This window comes from Belonocnema kinseyi, chromosome 2 (genome assembly GCF_010883055.1).
Source record: "Belonocnema kinseyi isolate 2016_QV_RU_SX_M_011 chromosome 2, B_treatae_v1, whole genome shotgun sequence".
Lineage (NCBI taxonomy): Eukaryota > Metazoa > Arthropoda > Insecta > Hymenoptera > Cynipidae > Belonocnema > Belonocnema kinseyi.
In genome coordinates this window covers 79,306,651-79,332,972 of record NC_046658.1, presented here as the reverse complement: position 1 = coordinate 79,332,972, position 26,322 = coordinate 79,306,651, and the positions used below count along the sequence as shown (strand labels likewise).

Below are 26,322 nucleotides of genomic sequence, written 5' to 3'. Positions count from 1 at the left end.
AAAGAGGGAGCTCTTCTTAATATTTTGACACCAAAATCATGTCGATACACCTTACCGCCTGCGAGTAAAGCCACCCACGCTTTAACTTGACAGACTGTATTACGAAGATACTGAAAAATTGGATGGAAAGAATTTTGCACAATTTAGAAGCTTAAACATAATTAAATTACAAGAATTTAAAAGTCAACAATTATAAAATTTTAAATTGGAATAAAGACGTATAAAAAAATGCAGTTTTTTTGTAAATTCGTGTTTTTAAAACGTTTCAAACTTCAGCGAGGTAGTTTTTCAATATAGAAACTCTCAGAGAAGAATGCGTTGAAAGTAGTATTCAAAACTTGAAATCTTCCTTATTAGAAAACAAAAAAAAAACACAATTTCAATTTCAGTTTGCCGAAATTAAACAATATCAAATTTTAAGTACTTGCATTCCATTTATAAAAATCTTTACTTGAAGAACTTTTAGTTCTACACTTCATTCCTTGATAAGCACTTTATGTTTCAATATAAACGTATCAAGTGCTAAAATACACAATTAGAAGCATTACCAATACAAAGTTATCTTTCAAACGATCCTAAACTAACAACCGAAAATTGGATCAATTCAAATTTGAGCTACTTTTTAAATATTAACATCATAAAAATGTGGACAATTTCAAATAAAAAAGCCTACAATGTCAAATTACAAGAGTTCAAAATTATATGATTTTATTTCGAAAATCTTCTTTGAATTAATCTAGAGAATGAATTCTCCAACTTACATTTAGAGAAAAAAGTCTCTATCTTAATTTGTTGAGGAAAATTTTGTGGTTAAAAAAGTCTGAAATAATTAATTCAGGCATATTCTAAAGAAGTTTTGCAAAATGTCAAAAGATGTTTCATTGCATTAAGTTCATAGTCAATTAGCTCTTCTGCAGTTAAGTGGGTCTCAACAATTGCCCCGTATATAATTGCTGTCTTCTTCGGTCGATAATTGAAGGAGGCACATGGAATATAGCAGAACTTTTTATAATGTGTAGAAACAACGGAGGATTTTTTTTCGCTTCAATGCTTGTCAATTATTCTGCTTCAAAGGGTATTTTAAATACATTAAATTGCAAAAGAGGTCGCAGGTGTATAAAGAACTATAACGTACCTGGTGATGACATTCGATACGTACCTCGTTTAAAAAATGTAAATTTTAGTACTTTAAATACAGATTTCAGGAACTTTCAAGTTTCGATTCGTTTAAATAATGTCACGGGTTTGGTTTCATGGAATGCAAATTTACAAGAAAGTTAATTAGTGTGTCCTTCAGTTTGCAATTTTAATAGGTTTTCATTTGTAACTTAAAACAATGTTACCCCTCAATTCGTGTATTTTTTGTATAGGAAACAATTATTGATTGTAGTAAAAAACCGCATTCATGTATTATTTAAAAATAGTAAGAATTTCGCCAAGCATAAACTTTTAAAAATAAATTATTCATTCAGTTATTAAATAAATTATATTTTTTTTTTTAAATCAACAACATTTTTGTAACGTCTTTTATACTCAGAGACCGTTCATTGACTAATTTCTCATTTTTTGTGAACATAAATATTTAAAGAATAAAATTTTAATCTTATAAATTTTTAATAAAGAATTTTTAAGAATTTAAATAAAACAATTTAGAAATTGAAATAAATTTTTAATTTATTAATATCAGGGTTTTTATTAACAGTAGTCTATATTACTTTGAAGAATTGATCCAAATCGTTGCTAAAATTCAAGTTAATTTCAAAAAAATTCAAATGAACTTGAAAACACATTCCACGGATTTCAGAAAAATTGGAGGGAGTTTAGAGAAAATGAGAAGAATTCGATAAAATTCATAAAAATTTAAATGAATTGAAAACAATTGAAAACCAAGAAATAATGAGTCGAATTCAGTTAGTTTAAAATGAGTTTAGACAAATTATAGAGAATTCAGAAGAATTTTATAAAATGTCTAAAAATCCAAGGGGAGGTTAAAAGACTTCATGATTACAAATCTTTTCTCATCCTCTCAAATCCCGTTCAGTTACTGAAATCCATAACAAATTCCATGGAATATTTTAACATACTGTAAAATATTTCAAATCTTTTGAAATCTCTTCAAAATATTAAAATCATTACAAATTCTTTCGAATCTTTTCAAATTTCCTAAAATATTTCAAATTCTTTGAAATATTTTGAAACTTTTTAAAGCTCTTGAGAAAGCTTTGGGATATTATAAAATATCCTAAAATATTGTCAATCTTTTCAAATCTCATTAAATTATTGAACTATATTGGAAATTCCGTGAAATGTTTTAAAATACCCTAATATATTTCAAATCCTTTCAAATCCCTTCAAATTATTAAAATCAATTACAAATTCCTTGGAATCTTGTCGAATTCCTTTGAAACTTTTTAAAGCTTTTAAAAATGCCTTGGAACTTATAAAATAGGCGGAAATATCTAAAATATTTTGAAATCCTATTAAATTACTGAAACCGATTTAAAATTCTTGGAATTCTTAAAAATACCCTAAAATGTGTCCTTTAAATTACCTTTAAAATGTAAGCCTTTAAGTTACCTTTAAATTATTAAAATGAATCAAAACTTCTTTGTAATCTTCCTATATTCCCTCAAAAATTTGAAGTCATTTGAAATCTTTCTACATCTCTTGACATGTTTTAGAAATCTTGAGAATGTCTCTGAATCTTTAAAAATGTCCTACTTTTTTGTAATTCTTTGAAATCTATTAACATTATTAAAATCATCCTGAAAATTCCCTGGAATCCTTAAAAATATCATAAAATCTTTTAAACCATTTTTAATCTTTGGAATGACCTTGAAATATTAAAAAAAAATTGAAATCCTAAATGCCTATGAATAAATTCTTTGAAATCTACTAAAATACTATAAAATACCGTAAAGAAATAAGATAAAATCTGATATTTCCTGAAATCAGGGAAAATCTATTAAAATATCTTAAAAGATTTTAAAATCACTTAAAATCATTAAAAACATGTAAAATCCCTTGGATTCTTTTCAAATATCCTGAAACCTTATAGGCCTGATAAAATCAATCCATATCTTACAAAATACTGTAAAAACCTATTTTTTTTAAATCTTTTAAAATCATAACAGAAATTGGAAATCTCTTGAAATTTGTTAAATCTCTTGAAAATGACTTTGAATCTTTTAAAATACCACAAATTATTTCAAACACTTTGAAATCCCTTTAAACTATTAAATTATTTAAAAAACCTTTTGAAGTTCCTTTGAAACATTTTTAAGCTCATGCCTTGGAGTCTTTTAAAGTAGCATAAAATATATCAAATCCTTTAAAACCTTCGGAAATTCCATGAAACTTTTGAAATCTCTTGAAATTTCTTAGAATTGTAAAAATATCCTAAAATATTTCACATACTTTGGAATACGTTCAAACTGTAAAAAACTGTTAAAATTCCTTAGAATTTTTTAAAAATATCCCAAAATCTTTTTAATACTTTGGAGTATTTATGAAATTCCTTGAAACATTTTAAAGCTCTTGAAAATTCCTAGACAGTGATTGTGTGGCCGCCCTGATTATTCTTGTCAATTACATAAAGTGTTTTTTACCAAAATTCCCTGACATAAAACTTTTGCATGCCAAAATAAAAAATCTGAATAATAAAACCGTCTAAAATTACAAATCCAAATTCAATTTAGCAGGTTTTGCTTAAGGGTCAGGGGTTTTTTAATTTTTACCTCTTGGAAAAGATGTGCTCTGGAAATTTCATCGAGTTTGCTCTTGTCGATAACCTTAACGGCAACCTTTTCACCAGTGAAAACATGGCGAGCCAGCTTGACAACGGCGAAGTGACCTCGTCCCAGAGTTTCCTCGAGATCATAAAGTCCCGCGATCTTGCCATCATAGGTGCTGTGCCCCAGTCTCCGACTCATCGCGCTGTTAAAAAAAAATGATATATGAAATTTCACTTCCATTACAAAAATGCAGTTAATAAAATTAAGAAGTTTTAGTTCCAACACAAAAATATAGTAAACAAAACCAGGCCTCAAACCTCTGTTTCACATCAAAATATAGGACAAATAGAACAAGCAAAGAAATCTTTTAACTAAATACGGGAATTTCTGATCTAAACAAAGTACATAGATGATAAAGGAAAATAACTCACTATTAATATTCAATGACCAGAATTTGTAACTTATAACATTTTCAACATCGAATCTTTTATAAACCGAATAAACAATTTCAGATTTTAATTTTAAAATTACAAATTCATTTAGTAATTTCAACCAAAATTATGTCTTTTCTACTATAAAAGATGAATTTCCAAACCAAAACGAAGCGTGTTCAACAAAAAAGTCAAATTTTCGACCAAAAAAGGTGACTTTTTGACAAAAATGTTATATTTTCAATTAAAAAATTGAATGTTCAACGAAATAGTTGAATTTTCAATTAAAAAAAAAAACCAATACCTTCTTATTATGATGAAAATGTAAAAATTGAAATGCGACCAAAAACAGTTGCATATTCAACCAAATAATTAAATCTTCAAAGTCAAAAAGATGAATTTTTAGAAGACAGTTGAATTTTCAATAAAACGATTAATTTGGAAAGAAAAATTTAATAGTAATTATATTAACGAAAAAAACGAGTTTCCAACAAAATAATTGAATTTTCAAACAGAGTAGAAATTTAAACAAAATACTTCATTTTTCCACAAAATAGCTAATGTTTGAAGCAAAATAGACCCAAATAGAGTCCATGTTTGTCCTTCCAAACAATAAGTAACTGTTGTGGTTAAAATTGATTTTAAAATGTAGTTACTATTATTTAATTTGGAACCTATTTTAATTTTGAGGCTTCAAATTTTAAAGTTTTTATATGTTTGTCTTATATTAAAAAAAAGGACATTTCAAATTATGTATACAAAAAAATTTTTAAACTTCAGACAATTAGCAAAATGGGCTCACTCCAAAATTATGCTCCTTTGTAAGGAATAAAGCACAATTGAAATGTCTTGTTTTGGATTTTAATATCAAAATTGTACAGATTAGGTGATATATTACCTTGAAGAAGACCTGCAATTAGGTTAAAACGTATGTTGGTTATATCAATTAAAATTGACAAATAAAGATTCATTGACATCTGAATCCATTTTTATTTATATTGGATCGTATGACCAGAATAAAACACATTCTCTCATTAATGATATTAACAGTCGAAGAAATTTCACAGTGTGGATAAACTCCAATCACTGAATTCTTAATTGCAAAATAGATCATTTTAAAAAAAATAGATGAACTTTTAACCAAATAGTTCATCTTTCCACAAAATCATCGATTTTTTTAAATCAAAAATTTTAAACTGATCCAAAAACAGTTGCATTTTCAACCAAATAATTAAATTTGCAAGCCAAAAAAACGAATTTTTCAGGAGACAGTTGATTTTTCAACAAAACGATTAATTTGGAGAGAAAAATGTAATAGTGAATAATTTAACGAAACAAACGAGTTTTCAACAAAAAAGTTACCTTTTCAACAACAGTAATTGAATTTTCGATTTAAAAAATATCATTATTCAACAAAGTAGTTAAACTTGCAACCAAAGAAAGGCATATTCCACTGAAAATTATAAATCTTCAACAGGAATAGTTAAATTTTCAGTAAAAAAAGGTCATTTTTAATAAAAGAACCGCATTTTCAAATAAACAGAGAAATAGTTAACAGAAAAAAAAATGTTTTAACAAAGTGGTTCAACCTTAAACGAAGTAGTTCTATCTTCAAACCAAAAACATTAATTTTCAACGAATAACATACTACTAGATGTGTCAATAAAAACAAAGTTTTTCATTTATAAAAAAACGCTGAATTGAACCTAAACAGACAAATCTTCAATAAAACAGTTGAATCCCGAGCCAAAGAACATTTATTTCCAATCAAACAATTTCTTTTTAGCCAAAGAAAGATTAAATTTTTACTTTAAAAAATATTAATTTTCACCACCAAATATGAATTTTCAACAAAAAGTTCTTTTTCTGCCAGAATAGGTCAATTTTCAACCTAAAAAGACCAATTAAAAAAATTAGTTTGTAACCCAAAAGTTGCATTTATAGCAACTAGTTGGAATTTTAATCATTTTAACCAAATAGTTCAATGTTTAATCAACAAATAGGAATTTTTAACCAAATGGTCGTATTTTTTATAAAAAAAAAAAAACAAGTATGAACTTCAATCCAAAAAAGTTGCATTATCAATCGAATAATTAAACTTTTAATTCAAGAAGATGGATTTTTTGTGAAACAGTTGATTTTTCAACAAAAAGATGAATTCTCAACAACAACGCAATAGTTAATATTTCAAAGAAAAGAAAAACCGAATTTTCAACAAAACAGATAAATTTTAAACAAAATAATAAAATTTTCAAAAAATTAGTTGAATTTTAAACCTAGAAAGAAAGATGAAATTCCTACTAAAGCAGAAGAATGTTTAAAACAAAAACATGAATTTTCAAAAAAGAGTTGAATCTGTAGCCACGAAAGATTTCAGTTGAATTTTCAACAGCAACATATAAATTTTCTACAAAAAATTAATTTTTTGTCAAAATAGTTGAATATTTAACCCAAGAAGAATTTCCCAACGAAATTTTTGAATTTTCAACCAAATAATAAAATTATTCACTAAAAATATTATCTTCAGGAGGAAGCAACTGAAAAAATAGAGATAGAAATAAAGGAAAATAAAAATTCCGTAACCTTTTTCTGGTTTTTAAGTTTTCCTTGACCTACGGCCAACCTAAGTATTGCATACAATACAGCTATTAAAACATAAAAATCTCATCATTTTCATTTTTAATAGACCTTTGAGGAAACGAGACTTTTCCCATTTCAAAATTTCATTTTTTAGTTAGGCTCTTTCTAAAATTTTCGAATGTAAGTTTTTGAAAAGTTCTAATTTTATTTCTTCTAATACGAGAACTACTAAAGTCCATATCTAAATTATTTAATTTCTTAACATTCTTATTTTCCAAATTCATGGATTTTATCATTTTCCTTAAAATTCTTCAAATAACAACAGAAGGTAAATTCCCGCTGGAGGAGAAATTCAATAAACTTCTTAATCAAACAATCTGACAATTCGGTTATCATAAATTGCTTTCCAATAGGACAGAATTGTAATTATCCAACGCAATGGATAAGCATTATGTATAATTAATCAGAGAAATTATGGTGTGCCTACCAGTACTTAATAAATCTTATGCTTTGTGTCAATATCGATTACATCTGCGTTGTTGTAAACAATCGTAAATACAGATTTGATTCCAATTAAATTCTGTCTAATAATTATTAGCAATGTCTTAAAATTCATTTGAACTGATTGAATAAGATGAATAAAAGACTCTAGGTCTGAATAAAAATCTAAGAGTTAGATTAGAAATAGATTGGAAATAGCAATAGTGATTGATTATCCGAAAATGGAGACAAGTTTATTTTTAGCAAAACCAGCTATAATTACTATTCTCGAAAACAGTTGAACGACCGCTCTGAGGTTGAGAAAAATCTAGGTCAAAAATTTCTTGAAGGATTTCATAAGGTTCAGTCTATAAAAAAAACTGGAAAAAAACTGCAATTATAAAATTTTTAAATTCAATACCTAAAAATTTCTAGCATACAATTTTCTTAGATAAAAATGATTCAACAAATTAATACTGTGAATCCGTGAACCAACTTTAAGTGATCAGCTGCAGCTGTCAAAATTTCCTTTTAGAAACTCTAGTGAAAAGAACATAAAATAAATTCAAATGTCAATGACCTGATTTACTTAGTTTGCAGCTAATGAGTATTTAGGATATGTAGGTAAAAGAGGATTCCATTCAATTGTGTGACAATTAGATAAACAAGAGAATTAAAAAATGTTCTTTTTTGACTTTAAAAAAATGTATTTTTATAAGCAGATTTTGTTGAAAATTTAATTATTTAGTTAAAAGTGTAATTGCTTTGTTATAAATTCAATAATTTTGTTAAGAAGCGATCTATCCTTGTCGAAAATTAAGTTTTGCTTAATTCTAGAATTTGCTGATTGAAAAATCTATTTAAAAAAAATGAATTACTATTTTGTTGAAAATTCTTATTTTATTAATGAATTTAACTATTTTTTATTTAAATTTAAAATCGTTATTGGTTGATATATCCATTCTTACATTTTTCGTTGAGAATTTAGGATTTTAAATTGAATTTTAATCTCATTTAAATTTCATTAATTCGTGTTTTTTGCTTCAAAATTTTGTTGTTGTTGTTGAACATTGATTATTTTAGTTCAGAATTAACCTTTTTGTTAACAATCCATAATTTAAATAGATCAAATGTGTTTTATTTAAAATTGAAATCCTCACTAGTTGATACATCGATTATTCAATTTTTCATTAGGAATTCATCTCTCACCGTTGAAAACTGTGTTCATTGGAGGAAAATTAAATTATTTAATTGAAAATTATTAATTTTGTTAAAAATTCATCATTTACAGCTCAAATTTGACTGTTATAGAAAACCTGTCAGTTTAGCTTGAAAATTAATCTCTTTGGTTGAAAAATGTAACTTTTGTTAAAAATCCGTTTCTTTTGGATTGAAAATTCTCCTATTCATCCATTTTCTTAAAAAATCGTCTTTTTGGGTTAAAAAAATCAACCATTTTGGTAGAAAATTTAACTATTTTCGTTAAAAATTCAACTTTAAAATTACATTTTTCGATTAGAATGCATTTGTTTTCATTGGAAATTCAACTACTTAGTTAAAAGTCTTGCAGGTGAAAAATAATTATTCTTGAATGAAAATTATATTTTTTCCCTGAGAATTTAACTTGAATTTAATTTAATATAATATAGTATAATTATTAGTTTCGTTTAGAAGAATTTGTGCTCCCATTTTCGTGAAAAATTGATTGATGATAATTGATTAATTTTTTGGGTTTAGTTCAAATCTAAAAAAATTAAAATAATAAATCATTCCTTAGGAATGAGTATCATTAAAAAGAATACCTTTCGGAAATATTTGTTTTCTAAAGCCTTAAAATTCCGCTTATGATTCTTAAAAAATGAATCGAAACCTTGTAAAAAAGCGGTGAAAGGGGGAAATTGGGTCAAAATTCACGATTTTAGATGGTTTCTGGGATTTTTCAAATTTAAGGGGAAAAGGGGTATTAGATAAATAACGGAAGATATTCTGAATATTCTAAAGATGTTTTTCATACCTTAGAATCCAAATTGCATGTGATACTTAGGAAATTTTCGATTTTACCAGTTTTAGGTTCCCCCGGCTTTTTTTCTAGAATAATAAATATTTTGTCTTAAAAATTTGGGAAATGATAGCGAACATGCTAACGGACGTCCCAACACACTTTTTTTGTAGGTTAATACAAAAAAGTTTTAATTTAGCAAATTGTGAATAATTTGCATAGCACTTAGGAATTAGTATCGATTTTTTCAGTGTTAGATTCCCCCGGCTTTTTTCCTAGGATAAGGAATATGTTGTCTTCAAAATCTGGGAAAAGATAGCGAACATGCTAACGGACATCCCCACACACTTTTTTGTGCTTTTTTTCAAACAAATTTTGATATTGCTAACAGCGTGTGTGTATATTTCGAGGTTATGTGTGTTACAATTCTCCCGAGCGTTGCTTCCAAACTACACAATATTTTTGGCCGAAAACTTTGGACTTACAAATAAACATAGTAACTGATCTCCCGGAACTAACCTCGTTGGCAGGCAATCAAAAAAGTTTATTTCATAAATAATTTCCTAATTATCGGAAAGGGAGAGATGAAAAACGACGTAACCTCAATATTAATTGTTTTTGTTATTATCCATCAAAAAAGAGTCAGGGGACATCCGTTATGATATTTTATAGCATCTCCGAGTTAGTTTTTAAAAATGTTCATTTTTGTGGAAAAAAAGCCCGGGGAACTGTACCCGAATGACCACATAACGAAGTATCACATGCCCTTAATACAAATCTGTCTATCAATCCACCGGGATTTGGAAATTCCTCTTGGTTCTTAAGAGATAAACTTAAGGCCTAGATTAGAAGCATCATGTAGAGTATACAATTATACATACACGAAATCAATTCGACCATAAACTGACCTGCGAGACCGTGTAATACGTGGCTTAACAAAGGAAAATCTTATAAATTAGATTACGAGACCCACTCTGCTGAAATGGGATGGGATCAAAGCAGATTATTTGAGGTAATTTGATTTGAATTCTGAGACAAGTCTGTGCCAAGGTTATTTAACATTTTAAAAGAAAACAAAACAGAACATATAGGAAACCAGTTATTCTAACAAGCAATAAACTATCATTTCTTATAATAATTTAAAAAACAACAATTAGAACGAAAATCCTTGAATCAAGGAGTAGAAGCTTTGATATTTTCCGGATGTGAATGAAAATTAAAATTATTATTATATCAGCAATCATAATACACGAGAGGCCATACATAAAATCTAAAAATAGAAAAATAGTGTGATTTTTCCCGAATTTAGGGGAATAAATTCCTTTAAATAAACTTATTACAGGTGCCACATTGAATTCAATATTTATCGCTTAAGATTTCAAGTCAAAATATACTGAATTTTCAGTAAAATATTTGAACTTTTAACGAAATACTTAAATTTTCAAGCCAAAAAGATCAATTTTTGACCAAGATCAATTTTCTAACAAAAGAAGAATTTTCAATCATGAAAGATGCATTTTGAAACAAAAGTTAAATATAAACAATTACAAATTAAAAGTTCAACTTTTCACCAAGTATTTAAATTTGTAACCAATATCTAATCAAAACCGATTTTAATTTTAAATAGAAAAAACTTGAATTAATAAAAAAAATACGTCTTTTCAACAAAATATTTTATTTGTAAACTAAATTCTTAAATTTTCGAGGAAAAAAGATGAATTCTCCACAAAACAAGTAGGGTAACAGGAATATTACCGACAACGTAAGAAATTTTTTAAAAGAAAATGATAAATTTTTTGATAAGGAAGATGAATTCATCTGAAAGGGCAAATTTTTTTCCGTTTTCAGACTGTACCCAGTGATATAATTATTCTTTGCCGAACTATTGTTATATTTATTTTTAAATAATTTGTTCAAATTGAGTGAACGACACCGGTATTTATTTTGAATTTAAACGAATTTAGAAAGTTATTTGTAAGAAATATTATGTAATTTAGTTACTTTAGACAATAAAGAACATCATTTTGTATAATTATAGGTGTTTTTAAAAGAAAAGACCAACTTTTTGTTGATAAGAAATACCTTCGCTATTGTGTGGTTTTGTTCATTTCTGCCGTGATTTGGAAGAACACCGGTAACTGCATTTTGGATAAGTCCCTTGAGTCGCCTACCGCTAACTGCTTTCAGGCGACTTATCCGATTTGCAGTGAACGGTGTTCTTCCAAATCACGGCAGATTTGATCAATTCACGATATTTCAACGAAAAAATATTTTAATTTGAAAGTACACTTCACTTGAAGCAGCTTCAATTTTTTGAAAATAAAAATGATAGATTGATTTTGAGCTATACTAAAATCTTGCTCAGTGTAAAATTTACAATTTTAGCTCGCATCATGAACAGTTTGAATAATTATTTTCAAGTTTTACATTAAAATAGCAATGTAGCGTGACAAAAAAATGGTCAGAGATACTTTAAAGTGATTTTTAAAATCTTCAACTCTAAAATATTAAACTCTACTCTTGATTTTGATCTTTTTAACTCAGTATAAGTGATACCTTTCAATCTCAAATATTAAAGAAAATTTGGTTAATATTGTTTAGCAATTTTTCATTAAAAATTCGCAGACTTTAGCTATTTATTTATAATTTTCAAATTCAGTTGTTTAAAATGTTTAAACTTTACTAAACTGTGATTGGATATAAGCACTTCATTGAAATATTTTTAGAAAAGATTTTTTAATCCAAGAAAATTGGTAAAATGGCTGGTACTTAAAATGGTGAAATTTTTGGCAATCACACATAAAATCCTCTTTCATAAAAAAAAGCGGCGCCTGCAATGTTCATATAACGTTTTAAGTGCAATCTACCGCATGCATATTATATGTGCACGTAAACTGCTTTCAGATAACAGGTTGGTGGCGGCACCGTTATAGCCTCAAATAAAAAACAACAGGTTTATTCGTTTATACTTTATTCAAGGTCAAATTTGAACTACAAACATTTTTTTTTAATTCCGACGGTTTTCTATGTCACTTTCGGGCCACACAAAATAATAAATTGAAGCCTTCAAAACTGAAAAATTTCAAATTTAAACATTTAATATTCTTTTATATAATTATAATTGAAAGCCTTCTAAGTTAACTAAATTAATTTTCAGACCTTCAAAATGACACATAAGAAAATTCGTTATTTTATCATCCTAAAATTTCAGGGTAGCTATAGGAATACTACATTTGTAATTTTAATTTAGAATTGTTTTATTTCGCTTATAAAACATTCTATGTTAAAAATGTTACAAGATTAAGATTCTGGTCTTTGAATCTAAATGGTTAGAGAAAATGAAACAATTGATCAGGGGAAAATTAGGGATTTTGAAAATAAATTTTTGTAGCTGCCCTAATAATTTCTGGTCAGTGATTTATTTGATTTGTTCTTCTATTTTTCATTTTTGTAGTTTCTTCCCTCTGACGATTATTTCTTTAGTAAAAAATGTTATCGTTTGGTTGAAAAATAAAAAATTTTGTCAAAAAGTGATCTTTTTTGGTTGATATATTTCAGATTTAAAATAAAAATATGTCCTGGTTGAAATATCTACTATTACGTTATTCGTTGAAAATTCATTTTGTTTTTAAATTTAACTACTTGGTTGAAAGTTGAACCACTTTGTTAAAAAATCCTTTTTTTGTTGAAGACTCATCATTTCAGTTTGAAAGTTAATCCCTATGGTTGAAAATTGGTTTCTTTGTTGCTGCAAATTCATTTTTTAACTGAAAATTCAACTATTTCAGTTGAGAATTCATAATTTCAGTTCGAAATTCATCTCTTTCGTTGAAAGTTTACTATTTTGTTGAAAATTCTTCTTTTTTTTTGGTTAAATAATAATTTTTTTAACTAAAAAAATAACTTTTCAAATTTGGGTTGAAAATTGATCTTTTAATATTATTTTTCATGTTAAGGTTCTTGACCAGGTAAGATTAATCAATAATTTTTTATGTTAATTTTTCTGTCAACTGGTCCAATCAATATTACAAGAATATTGATTATTCTTAAGAGTGTGCAAAAAATCCCAGCGGAGCAAAAGAGTATTTTTTCATCATCTTAAGAATAATCAATATTTTAATAATATTGATTGGACCAGTAATTAATGTAAAAAATTATTGATCTTTTTAGTTGAAAATTTCTTTTTCTCTTGTAGAAAACTAATCTTCTTTGTTTGAAAATTTTCTTGTTTTTGGTAAAAATGCAAATATTTGGTTGAAAATTTAACTTTTTTATAGAAATCTGGTGATTTGGCTTGGAAGTTAAAAAATTTGGATGAAATTTAAATTTGATGAATGAATCTCTTGGGTAGCAAATTGGATCATTATGATAAAAATACATTTTTATGTTGTTGGCAATTAATTTTTTTAACTGAAAATTCAATTAAATCTATTTTTCGTTAAAAACGTTTGGTAACTTAAACTTAAAAATTCATGTTTGACTATAAGGAAAAGAATAATTGCATCAATGGCAAAGATTTGAAATATTTAAAATTGAAACTGGTTAAAAAAGTAAATAACGTATGTACCTTGCAAACCCATGGAACAGACTTCGGCATAAGTAAGATAATGTTAGTTGTTTAGTTCAATGAGAAAATAAATGAGATGTTTGCGAAACTTGCTAACTGATTTACTAACTCACGTCCAAATTCGCTGATTAACAGTATGACAAAACAAGATAAGAAAAAATGCGCAAATTTAAAATGCTTTCTACGATATATGACATATGTGCATGATGCAGGTTGTATAAAACTTTCCGATTAAAAAACAAAATATATTTGATCATACAAATTTAGGGTCAAAAATCTAGTTTCTGAAACTTTTATCAATGTGATCGCAAAACTTCATTAAAACATTTAAAGAATTTAAATCTTGTAACACATTAACCACATAATCTTTTATAAACAGATTAAAAATTTTTTAATTATTATAAATATTTAATTTAATGACCTAATTTAACCAAAAAATATGAATTTTCAACAAAACAGTTGATTTTTTAAACAAATTGTAGAATTTTCAAATTACAAATATCAGTTTTCAAGCAAATTATCAAATTCCTAAACAAAGAGATTAAACTCCATCCAAAAACAGTTGCATTTTACATCAAATAGTTAAATTTTCAAATGAAAAAGATGAATTTTTTAGAAGATACATGTTAAACTTTCAACGCGAAAAGTCGAATTTTCAACAAAAAGATGAATTCTGTTTAGAACATTGAATTTTCAAGAATAAAAGTTAATTGCATACCAAAATAGTTGTATTACCAAACCAAAAAGAAGAAATTCTAACCAAGCGGTAACGTTTCAACTAAAAATATAATCGTTGGAAGGAAGCACCTGCAAAAATAAGAAATAGAAATAGAATAAGGCAAATAAATTACTGATAAGAAAAATATCTAATCAGGGTGGCTGCAAAACTTCATTTTTAAAATTCCCTAAATTTGCCCAAACTAACTTTTTCAATTTCCCCAACCATTAATATTCAAAAACCCGAATCTTAATCTTGTAACATTTTTAACATAGAATCGTTTAAAAAGGGAATAAAGCAATTTAAAATAAAGTTTTAAATTTTTATTATTGGAAGTTATTTAAAGTCCCTTTTATAGAAGTCCCCTGAATTTCGAAAGTTTTTTTTTAAATCTCTGACTTTCCCTGACCAATAAAATTCCCTGATTTTTAATGCATGTAAAAGAAACAGAATATTAAATTCTAAGAAAGTTTCTACAAAGAGAAATGATCCCTTTTGTCCCAAAATGGGGTTCTAATTAAGTACTTTTAGCCTGAGAAACTTTCTAGTGAGTCTCCCTGAGCAGAATGCATTTAAAACCCTAAGAATGAATACTGGAAAGTAAGAGTGTGGCAGCAGAAAGTATATTATGGGAAATAAGTGAAATTCTCGATTGTTCCTTTATTGTGACTTATTTTACCTCTCGCACATGTGAGTACTTGCAGCTACTGCCTGTCAGGAAGTGCATGTGTTACATTATACTCGATATAGACACAGACAGTCTGTTTCAAGAGATTCTAAGAAGCTGTTAATGACAAGCTAATGTAAAATACAAAGTGGCTGCAAGGCTAAAGACGATCATACAACCGTTTAAACAGCCAGCATTTACGAATTAGGCGAATGGAAAAATACTAATTTTATTTAAAAACAAGTGCGCTCCACGTGTTAATATCCCATCTGATAAAGGAATATAAAAGTCAATGATAAACTGATGATTGGCAATATAATAACAAAAGGTGCTAAAATAAAAATGATCGATGAATATTGACATCACTTCTGAAAACAATGATGACAGTTTATTTTTTGAACAAATCTGATTAAAGAAAAAAAACTTTGGTGGAGAAAATTATATAAACAGGGAGCACAGTTGTTCAGCAGCAGTTGTAGAGAACATAGGCCAATTTTTGTTCAAAAATGCGAATGTTTTTTTCTTTTAAAAATACAAAATTAAATATTCTGAGAATAGAAGTATCTCAATTACTTGCAAGTGTGAGATTTTTTTCTCTTTCGTGACACTGTGGATTGAATTGTTATATTTTCTTTTGCGAAAATCGTCGACGATTTCGTGCTTTCTTTTTCTTTGGGTTGTAAACGATCTAAAGAAGCTAAAAGAAAGTGAAACAATGGTGTCTCGAAGCTAACTTTCTAAATGTTTTTGGGAATAGGTGCTGTATTATAGGGTTCTAATTCTAACAGTTATGGAAATATTAATCGCAGCTTCAAAAAGAAAAGGGGAAAATATGGACAATATTTTAAAATATAAGGATTATAAGGATTATAAGGTATTTTGAGAAAAATAGAGACTTGGATCCAAATGATAAAGTTCGACCCAAAAGTTCAAACCTTGTTGGGAATAATTTGTATACAATCTTATTTTATTTATCCACTTTTGTAAAAGTGGATAAAAATACTTTGAAATGTACAGTAAATTCGAGAACAAATATATCAAATTTCTATACACACGAACTCTTATTCTCGAACAACTCTTTTTTAACAGAAAGTAGTGAACGGAAGATAATATAATATTGAATAGAAGAGAATAAACTTTCCATCTAAGGTATAGCCAAAATAATTTGTGTTGAAATTAATAACTTAAATGATTGTTACACTCAGAAAAAAGTTTTGTTGAATCAAAGAAACTTTCCTTAAATCAAAGAAATTCTAGTATTGATATACGGCCAAAGAAACATTTGTTTGATTTAAAGAAATTTTTGTGTTAACTTTTTAAATTAGATTTAAAGAAATACTTCGTTAATTTAAACGGAAAATGTCTTTAAATTGAAGAAATATTTCGTTTCTTCGAACCGAATATTTCTTTGAATTGAAGAAATATTTGATTGCTTCAAATGAAAAATTTATTTAAATCAAAGAAATATAATTTTTTATTTGACTTTACATTTCTTTAAATTAAATAACTGTTTTGGTTGAAAGAAGAGAACATGTTAGTTCAAAATTCATATAGGTTTTATTTTAATCCAATAATAACAAGCTGTAGAAAAAAGTTTATTTTAATATTTTGTGTGTGTAAATGAATTTCATTCTTTCCTAATTCACAATTCTTCACGAAAATGTAAGGTAAAAAGATAAATTTTTTCGAAATTGTGCACAGAAGTAACAAAAATTTACATAAAAAAAGGTTACATCGTGCTGTATAAAAGTATCTATTTACATGGTAGAAAGCTGTTATGCTTTCTGCAAATCCCTACGATGCAAGGATGTCGCGCACTTATTTCACATGCATTTCAGCGATTTAAATTATTACCAAGAACCGTCGCTTCTTCGTCTTCGCAAAAATTTCACAACACGTGTTCCGGAAGACGCGTTAACGTAAAATAATCAAATTGATTTGTTCTGCGCAATATCATGGCGCTTTGGTAATGTGAATTAAGAAAATCTTTCTTTGATTCAAAGAAATAATTTGCTTTCTTCAAATTACTGTCTCTAAAGAACTTATTTCTTTCAATTTTCCTAGTAACTTTTTTGAATCAAAAGAATTTTGTTTTAAATCAAACAAATGATTTAAAGAAATTACGTGAAGTCATTTATTGAAATCAAATAAATTTTCTTTTAATATAAAAATATTTTTATGTTGAATCAAAAGAACTTTGTAAAAAAAAGGTTTTTTTTTTTAATTTAATAAGAACTTTTTTCTGGGTGTAGCTAGCAAAATTTAAAGTCTCGTCATGTCACCTGCGTTCATGCATGCAGTGTTTATAAATGACGTAATACACCTACACAGGTGATATCGTACTTTTAAATGAGAACAAAAACTAATAGGGCAACCTACGCAAAAGTACCTGACATGATAAGCGTATGATTTTAGCACAGATAAAATGGTCAACAAACGACCTCAAATATCTTTGAATCAATTCTCAAGTTATTTCTCAATCGTTTTTCTTACAATCATGAATGTCATCTGATAAGAAAATCGGAGCAGTGATCGAAGTTATCCAAGCTACCGAAGCATTATAACTATTTCTGAAAAGCCACAATTGTTGTGATAAACTCGTAATACCTCATTGTGTATGTATAATCTCCCTGGTAATGCATTTTCGATAGAAAAGCTGCAATTTGTGGTAACGAGTTTAAATTGAAGTAGCTAGGTATCAAGATGATAAATATATAAACCCATTTCAGGTTGTAATATGGCCACAATGGAAATAATTTGTGTGATCTCATTTTTTATATCAACTTAATAGCAATAATGTTACCTCGTTAAAAAAATGGTTAGGATGACAAATATTTATAAAATATAGCAAGAAAGTGAAAACAGTCTTATCTTCATTCAATGATATTGTTGTCACATTGTCCGATTAATTTGAAAATATTAATTTAAAAACATTCAAATGGTGTAAATTTTAAAGAGTACTATAATCTAAAAGCAGCCAAAATTTAGAGTCTTCAAATTTAAAGGCATTGAAATTTTATTTATTTTTAATCTTTAGGTTTTAATGCTTTTAAAGTTAAATATTTTAATTTTGAACAATTGATAGAGTTTTAAATTCCGATGATTTTAAATTTAAGCATATAAACCCTTCCGGTAAGCTATGCTATTCATGCCTATAGCGCATGTTCAAACAACAGAACTTCATGCCATGAGTATCCAAAAAAAGTTTTATCCCTCTGGTACATGTGGAAATCTCCCTGAATCAATCTCTACAAATGAAAAAATTCTGTAAGACTCCATTATTTAAAAATTCAAAACGTTTTCATTAGGAATTACACCATTTCATGACAAAAGTACACCAAAAAAAAGTTTTATCCCTCTAGCGCATGTGGAACCCATCCGTAATTACCCCCTAAACTGGAAAGATTTATTTGGGTAGGGGGGTTCTACATGCGCCAGAGGGGATAAAACTTCTTTTTGCAAATTTTTGACCTAAAATGCAACCATCTTTGAGAAAAGATATTGTGAAAGGTATGGCGCGTCCCAAAAAACGACAATTTTGACATAGAAAGAATTAAATACATAACTTTTTTACTTTTCATTAAAAAAAACAACAATAACAATAAATTACTTTCGCACTATTACTATACACTATTACCATCTGCAGCAACAAACCAATTGTAAAGTAATGGCGCGTCCCAAAAAAACTTTGGACTCGAACCAGAAAAAGTGGCATAAATTTTTTATTTTTAAAAGTAAAAAAAGAGAGAAAGTACTTTTGAGCTATTACTTAATTCTATCAACCCACTAAAGGGACATCCTGAAAGAAGCAATCCCAAAAATTAAAATATTGACACATAAAGAACTGCAAAACGTTTTTACTTTTTAATTTTAAAAGACAGTGCTTTTGAGCTTTTATTTATCTAAAATAGAATATTATTTTAGAGGCCTGATCCAATGGTTTTTTTTACTTTTGAACGACAGAGGTCTCTGTATTGTACGGTTGATAAGTAGAAGAACTACTATATCATAATCAATTTTTCTTACGCGAAATTAATTGAAAACGCGAAAAAATAAGTTCTAAAAAATTCAATGCGGGCTGGTAGCGCCCCTCACATGTAATGAGTAGGTTGTTGGTTCAAACCCAGCCCGCAGTTAATTTTTTAGAACCTATTTTTCTCGCGTTTTCAATTAAATTCGCGTAATAAAAATTGATTATGATATAATAGTTCTTCTACTTATCAACCGTACAATACAGAGACCTCTGTCGTACAAAGATAAAAAAAACACTGGTATCAGACCTCTAAAATATTATTTTATCTAATTAAACAGTCTAACCGAAACTCTGTTTCTATAACTCTGTTTCAAACTTGAATTTATTTATTTAATATGCAGAAATTGCCAAGTATATCTTCCCGGTTTCGAATTTGGACCAAGTTGTGGGCCCCTAGCCTGGTCCTACCTTGAATTTTAAAATGGCTCCAGCTTGGGCCTGGCTAGTGTCAAAGTTCCTAAAATTGACGACAGATGGCGTAGTATCATACTACTTGTTCATTTGTTACTTACAAGTGTCAAACTTTATAATGTGACAAGCATTGAAATTAAATTGATAAAAGTGCCTCAAATTAAAAGCATTCTAAGAGCCAGATTTGGCGTTTCATTCGAGTTTGACCCAGGCTAGATCGCCAGGAGAGGGCCTAGTCTAGCCAGGCTTTGGCCCTGTTTAGGCCAAGACCACATTTTGCACGCGCTATATTAAAGTGCGAAAAGAATAAGCAAAAATGTATAATTGCTTTATAAAGACAAATACTAAACATGGATTTCGACCCACTTCTAATTCCAACTGGACCATAATCTTCTATAGATACATGAGTTACATTAAAACCATTACTTTAGGCCAATAAAACGGATTTTCGAAATTTGGAACTCACGCCCTTGTAACCCAGGATCCTTCATTTGCTTAAATATACTAAAGCTTTCGAATTGAAACTAAATTTTAAAATTCTTTAAACCGAAAATGTAAACTTACGAATAAAGACCAAAAGCTTAGGGGGTGATTTTTGGGGTGATCCTAGAGTGCTAGAGGGATGAAACTGTTTTGGTCTTTTTTGGACATTAAATAGAACCATTTAAAAGAACAAAATTTTAGGTCTCAAAATTAGGGGATTTTTAATGATTTTTTTTATGTTTGGGGGACGATTTTGGGGGCGATCCTAGAGTGCTAGGGGGATAAAACTGTTTTGGGCATTTTTAGACATTAAATGGAACCATTTAAAAGAATAAAATTTTAGGTCTCAAAATTAGAGGATTTTTAATGATTTTTTTAATGTTCGGGGGATGATTTTGGGGGTGATCCTACAGTGCTAGGGGGATGAAACTATAAAGGGCTTCTTTTTACATTAAATGGAACTATTTAAAATGATAAAATTTTAGGTCTCGAGCTTTTATTAAAAAAATATATTCGTTGTCATAAACGTTGCGAACTTCAGTTTCAAAAGATTTTTATAAATTACGCATTGTAAAATGAATGATTTCAATATTGAAAAAGCTAAAAATTGAACTTAACATTTAAAAAAGTTGAAATCGAACTTATTTTAAATTGCATTCTATCATGTAATATGGAATTTTGTGACATTTTAATTTATTGGATAGATTTGTCTTCTAAAAATTTGTAAAATTCCCGGTGAATAAATAAATTCACTATGTAGTTAAACAGGTTATTTCAACAATAAAGCGCGTAATTTTTACGACATTTCTTTGTAACATAATTGCAACAAAAAATGAATTAACTTCGAAAAAGGGAATAAGGATTCATGGACAGTCATGTTTCCCCTCCCCTCGGCCGTATAAGTATTATACGTAATTATTTTGTGCACGACTCCCGTAAGCTGTTAAAAGACGAAAATTTTCGTGGGTATTTTCTCAATGCCAATCGAACGGAGATTACTGGCACTCGGCGATGTCGCGTCTTCTTGAAAGCCGGTAATCATTTTTCGGTTTAATTTCCGGTCTAGGAAGTTCCATAGGGACGGCGGCCGGGGCCGTCGCGCCAGTTGGAGAGCGGGAGTGCGACGACCGTGCCTTGTAAGCGCACGTGCACGTGCACTTGGATGATAACATTGGTAATAATGCGTTCTTGGTGTGACGTATGCAATGTTTAGTGTTCAGTACTGTGGTGCGACGGAATGATGAGCGTCAAGCGCGTGTCTCGATTATCACGGCTAACCTACATTGCACATAGCACATATGTATTGATGTATATATTGTGTACAATATCTGTTCCTGTTGGCGATGAATGTATGAGAGAGGATAGGTCGTGGATGTTTATAATGTGAATTATGATTGTCATTTCGAAATTCTCATCCTCGCTCTGAAGGCCACAACATTAGTGATTTGACCTATTATCCCTATAGATCATCATTAGGTACTTTAACGAGATTATTTTCTTTAGCCAGCAATTTCATATTTTCTGATCACCTCTACAATTATAATAATATATAAGTTTTTCAATTTTTGGCATAGTTCCTTATTAAACCGGGATGAAAATTCTCTTCGAAAAACTCCCGCCAGTTTTAGGACACTAGACAATCAACACGTGTCCAAGAATTATTTTTTGCGTCTCACGACACTATTAAATAAACATAAAAATCAAATCAATAAAAAATATGTTGTATTGCATATTTATCTAAAATAATAGGAAAGAAAAGTATTGTACATATACCGTAAATTTAATGAACAGATCACTCAACCCATATTTGTAAGAAAATTTTATCTTCCTTGAATTCTAATGATTTTTCAATAAAAATTTCATTTACCGGCAAAAAACACTAACAAGATCCAAAATTGTTCAAGTTTGTAAATTATGTTTTTTTAAACAAAAATCATTGGATTTAAATTTAATTATTTTTGAGTAATTAAAAAAACAAATTTCAGGGAAAACACACTAAAATAACCTAAAGTTGTTGAAAAATGATAAATATTCTTTGAAATCTACAATTTTTTATTAGAAACTTCAATAATTTCCGACGAAAAACAATAAAATAACAGACAATTGTTCAGAACTGTGAATCTTTCATCCAAATCATATGACTTGTTTTGATGACTAGACAAACTTGTAAGAAATATTCGACTACTCATTCCGAGTTCTGGGACGATACACTTCGTTTAAAAACATCGCTTTATGTGAAAAACGTTAAAATAATCTGAAACTATTTAAAAACTGCAAACATGGTTTAAACTATAATGACTTATGTTTTAAGATGCCAAATTTTGATGCAAAACGCTAACATAATCTCAAATTGTACAAAGTTGCGAATCTTCGTTGAAATATAATTTTTTTTTATTTTAAAAATACCAATTAAAAAAACCCACTAACACAGTCCAAAGTTATTCAAAGATACTAAATCTTGTTCTAATGATAATAACTTTTGTTTGAAAATGATAATTTAATCAAATTTTGTTTGTAGTATTTTAAAATAATAATTTCAGGTCAAACACGCCAAAGTAACCTAAAGTTGATAAACAGTTGTAAATATCCGTTGAAATCTAATAATTTTTTTACTGAAATACCAATAATTTTCGACGACAAACACTAACATAATATAACAGAAAATTGTTCTGAATTGTAAGTCTTTTTCGAACTCAAATGATTTTTGTTTTGATGACTAGTAAAACTTGTTAGAAATATTTGATCACTCATTACGAATTTTTTGACAATACTCTTCGTTTAAAATAATCGTTTTACTGTGAAAAACGTTAACATAATTTAAACTGTTCAAAAACTGGAAATATGGTTCGAGCTACTTTAATGATTTATGTTTTAAGATAAAAATTCTCTGTACAAAACACTAACATAACTTAAAATTGCTCAAAGTTTCGAATTTAATTAAAATATCGTGTTATTTCAAATTAAATATACTAATTTTTGAAGAAAACACTAATATAATCCAAAATTGTTGAAATATTCTAAATCTTGATCAAACTATTATGATTTTTGTTTGAAAATGGACAATTTTCGATTCAAAACGCAAACGTTGCTAAAACTCGTTTTAAAAAATTGCATACCTTCTTTGAAATTTAATGGTTATTTAACAAAAAACAACACAATGAAAAAGAGTTTAAGTTTTTAAGTTACATTATTTTAAACAAAAATCATTACTATAAATCTAATTATTTTGTGTTTAAAAATACAAATTAGTGGGTAAAAACACTAAAAGAACCTAAAGTTGTTGGAAATTATCAATATTCTTTTAAATCTAATAATTTTTTATTAAAAATACCCATATCCCATTTAAAATGTTAACATAACTTAAATCTGTTAAAAATTAGAAATTTTTATAATGATTTTAGTTTAAAAATGCTAATTCTCGATGAAAAATAATACAACTTTACATTTTTAGAAATATAAATTTTAAGTCTTTTTCGAAATTTTATGATCTTATATTACACTTTTTTTAATACTAATTTCCAGCAAAAAGTACTAACATAAAACATTTATAGCTTTTCAATAATTCACAGGATAATTTGAAAGTTTTGATGTAACCGCCCAAGAGTATTAAAAAGCACAAATGCTTCTTCATTTTCAAGACGTATCGTTACACCACCTTTTTTTTTAGATACGATTTCAAGAGACAAAGATGATTGACGGTATAATATTTAAATGCGGTGAAAAATGAATAACATTTTCAAAACGCGTTATTTTAAATTTGATCTGTTTAATTCTCGTATGTCCCGCAAGGCGCTTCAGTCTGTACTAAATTTATGAATGAAGTCTATGTGATACGTATCAAACTTTTTACGAGAAGAGGAGATTGGAATTATAAAAAGACATATGTGTAACTTTATTCACACTGCAGTAGTGACTTAAACGTTTCATGGGAGAACATAATTAAAAGAAAAATGATTACTAATAGGAATTTATAGTTTTAAAAATTATGTAACTGTAGTTCGCAACGGTTATAAACGAAAATACAACATTTTAAAAAATCCCAAATTTTTTGCTATTAAATTATCACAAAAATAATTTACTATATGATTTTAGATCGTTATAACTCATTATAATGTCATATTTATTATTTTAATAAAATAATCTGTGTTTGATATTCGAAAAAATTTATAACTTTCCACTCGGTTTTTAAATTTTATTTCCTTAATCACTTTTATTTGATGTCAGGCAACATCAAAAAAAGATTCATCTAAATTTCTTTATCGGGATCAGACGTTTAAAGGAATATTATCATTATTTCCTAATTTTCGTATATTTTAGAGTTTGTGGGTGGATAAAACGCAGACTTCCGATAATAATATTGGAATTAATATTTTTTTGTGTGTTTCCTCACACCAAATAAAAGTAATTAGTGAAAAAATCCGAGAATCGGGCTTTTAGTAGAAAGTCAGGATTTTTTCCGAATTTTCCTGTGTACTTTTTAGGGTGCGCGTGAGTAAATAAAACACATTTTTTCGAAAAAGATATTGGGATTAATCTTTTTCTTGTCTTGTTGGACCTTGAGTACAAGTTATTATTCAAAGAAAATTTGAGAACCGGATGTTTAGAGGAAACTTAGAATTTTTCCGTTTTCTCCGTATATATTTTACGCTGCGTGGGTGGATAAAACGCAGTCTTCCGATAAGAAAATTGGGATGAAACTTTTTTTGGTCTTGTACAACATCCAGTACAAATAATTAGTGAAATTGAATTCGTGAACCGAACGTTTAGAGGAATGTTAGAATTTTTCTTTTTGAAATATCATTTATTTCATATTTAAATAATAAAAATGACTTTATAATGAGTTGTTATCATTTAATTTCATATACTGTATAACTTTTATGATAATTGAACAACAAATAAATTAATTTGGTTAACTGCTTCTTCAAACGTATGATGATTAATTAAGTATATAAACTGAACCGTTTTGATCTTGACGTTAACGTTTATGTTGAGTTATTTCCTGAGGAAATGAAATTTGTATTCAAATTTCTTGAAACGGAAGTGCTACACATTTCGGAAGCCTGTCTGACACGTTTTCGTACTGCTGACGTAGAAACCGGACGCGACAGCTAAAAAATGCATAGCACACACCCTACAGTCTTTACGATGTGAGTTTGTGTAGCAAAGCTAAACATAGATGAAACGGTCGAGTACACTCACGTGTGTGAAGACAGAGTTGATATATTTAGAAAAAGAATTCAGTTTAAAATTTCTAATTCATAATAATTCTTTCAAAAACTAAAAATCTATCAAACTGGATTTGGTAAAGAACAAAAATGGCAAAAAATATACATATTGTTATATGTATGTAGTCTAAACAGATATAGCCAATAGATGACATATCACTTGAATACAATTTAAAAAAAATGATAAAAATAGATTCAATTGATTTTCTTCGATTTAACAATCTGTAGATCATTTTAATTTTTAAAGCTTTCATAATAAAAGACACAAGATCGTAAACAAGACTAAGGTCAAATGTATAAAAGAAATATATTGCAATGTCCTTCCATTTAAGTCAGTTTGTCTTCGAACATAAGACAAATCACTAGGAATAGCTTCATCAATTAAATCAGAACCAAAATAGTTCACAAAATTCATCCATATTCAACACTGTGAATAAAAGCTGAATCTTGAAAAAATTCATTGAAACGGAATTCAATAAAATCTCATCAAAAACATTAACGATGCAAAAAATTCCACCAAGAAATAAATTCTCAGTGTAATCAACAACTAAGCTTGTTAAATCAAAGTTTGCAAAGTGATTCTAAAAGATATCTAAATTCAAAAATTTTTTAGTTCGATAAAATTACAGTAATGATACGAGCGTATTAAATAAGGAACAAGTGAAAGACTTGGCGACATTGTTATTATCAAACGAAGTCAATCCCCCTTTTCAAGTCCCCAATTTCTCTGGACTGGAGACGAAGCCATTATTAAAAGAAAAAGAGAGAAAATCTCATCCAAGTTTTCATTATTTTCCCTTTCAATGCAGGCTAAAAAATTCTGTAATTTTATCGATCGAAACAGTTTTTTAATTTAGATATCTTTTAGATTTACTTGGCAAAATTTTATTTCGCAAACTATGTTAATTTCACTGATAACTTTGCATTTGGTGGAAGTTCTTGCATTGTAGATGTTTTGGTGATATTTCACGTCTTTTTAAATAAAATTTCTAAT

The 26,322-nt window shown here is 27.9% G+C and overlaps 1 protein-coding gene across 2 annotated transcripts in view; it reads right to left on the bottom strand.

Annotated features, from left to right (window-relative positions):
• Window positions 1-26,322, bottom strand: part of LOC117168030 (SNF-related serine/threonine-protein kinase-like) — a 91,437-nt gene that overhangs the window by 32,659 nt on the left and 32,456 nt on the right. For both annotated transcript variants that reach the window (XM_033353355.1, XM_033353356.1), the window contains exon 2: window positions 3,738-3,936. In XM_033353355.1, coding sequence (XP_033209246.1) covers window positions 3,738-3,932 — 195 coding nt within the window. In that variant the 5' untranslated portion in view covers window positions 3,933-3,936. The remainder of the gene's footprint in view (window positions 1-3,737; window positions 3,937-26,322) is intronic.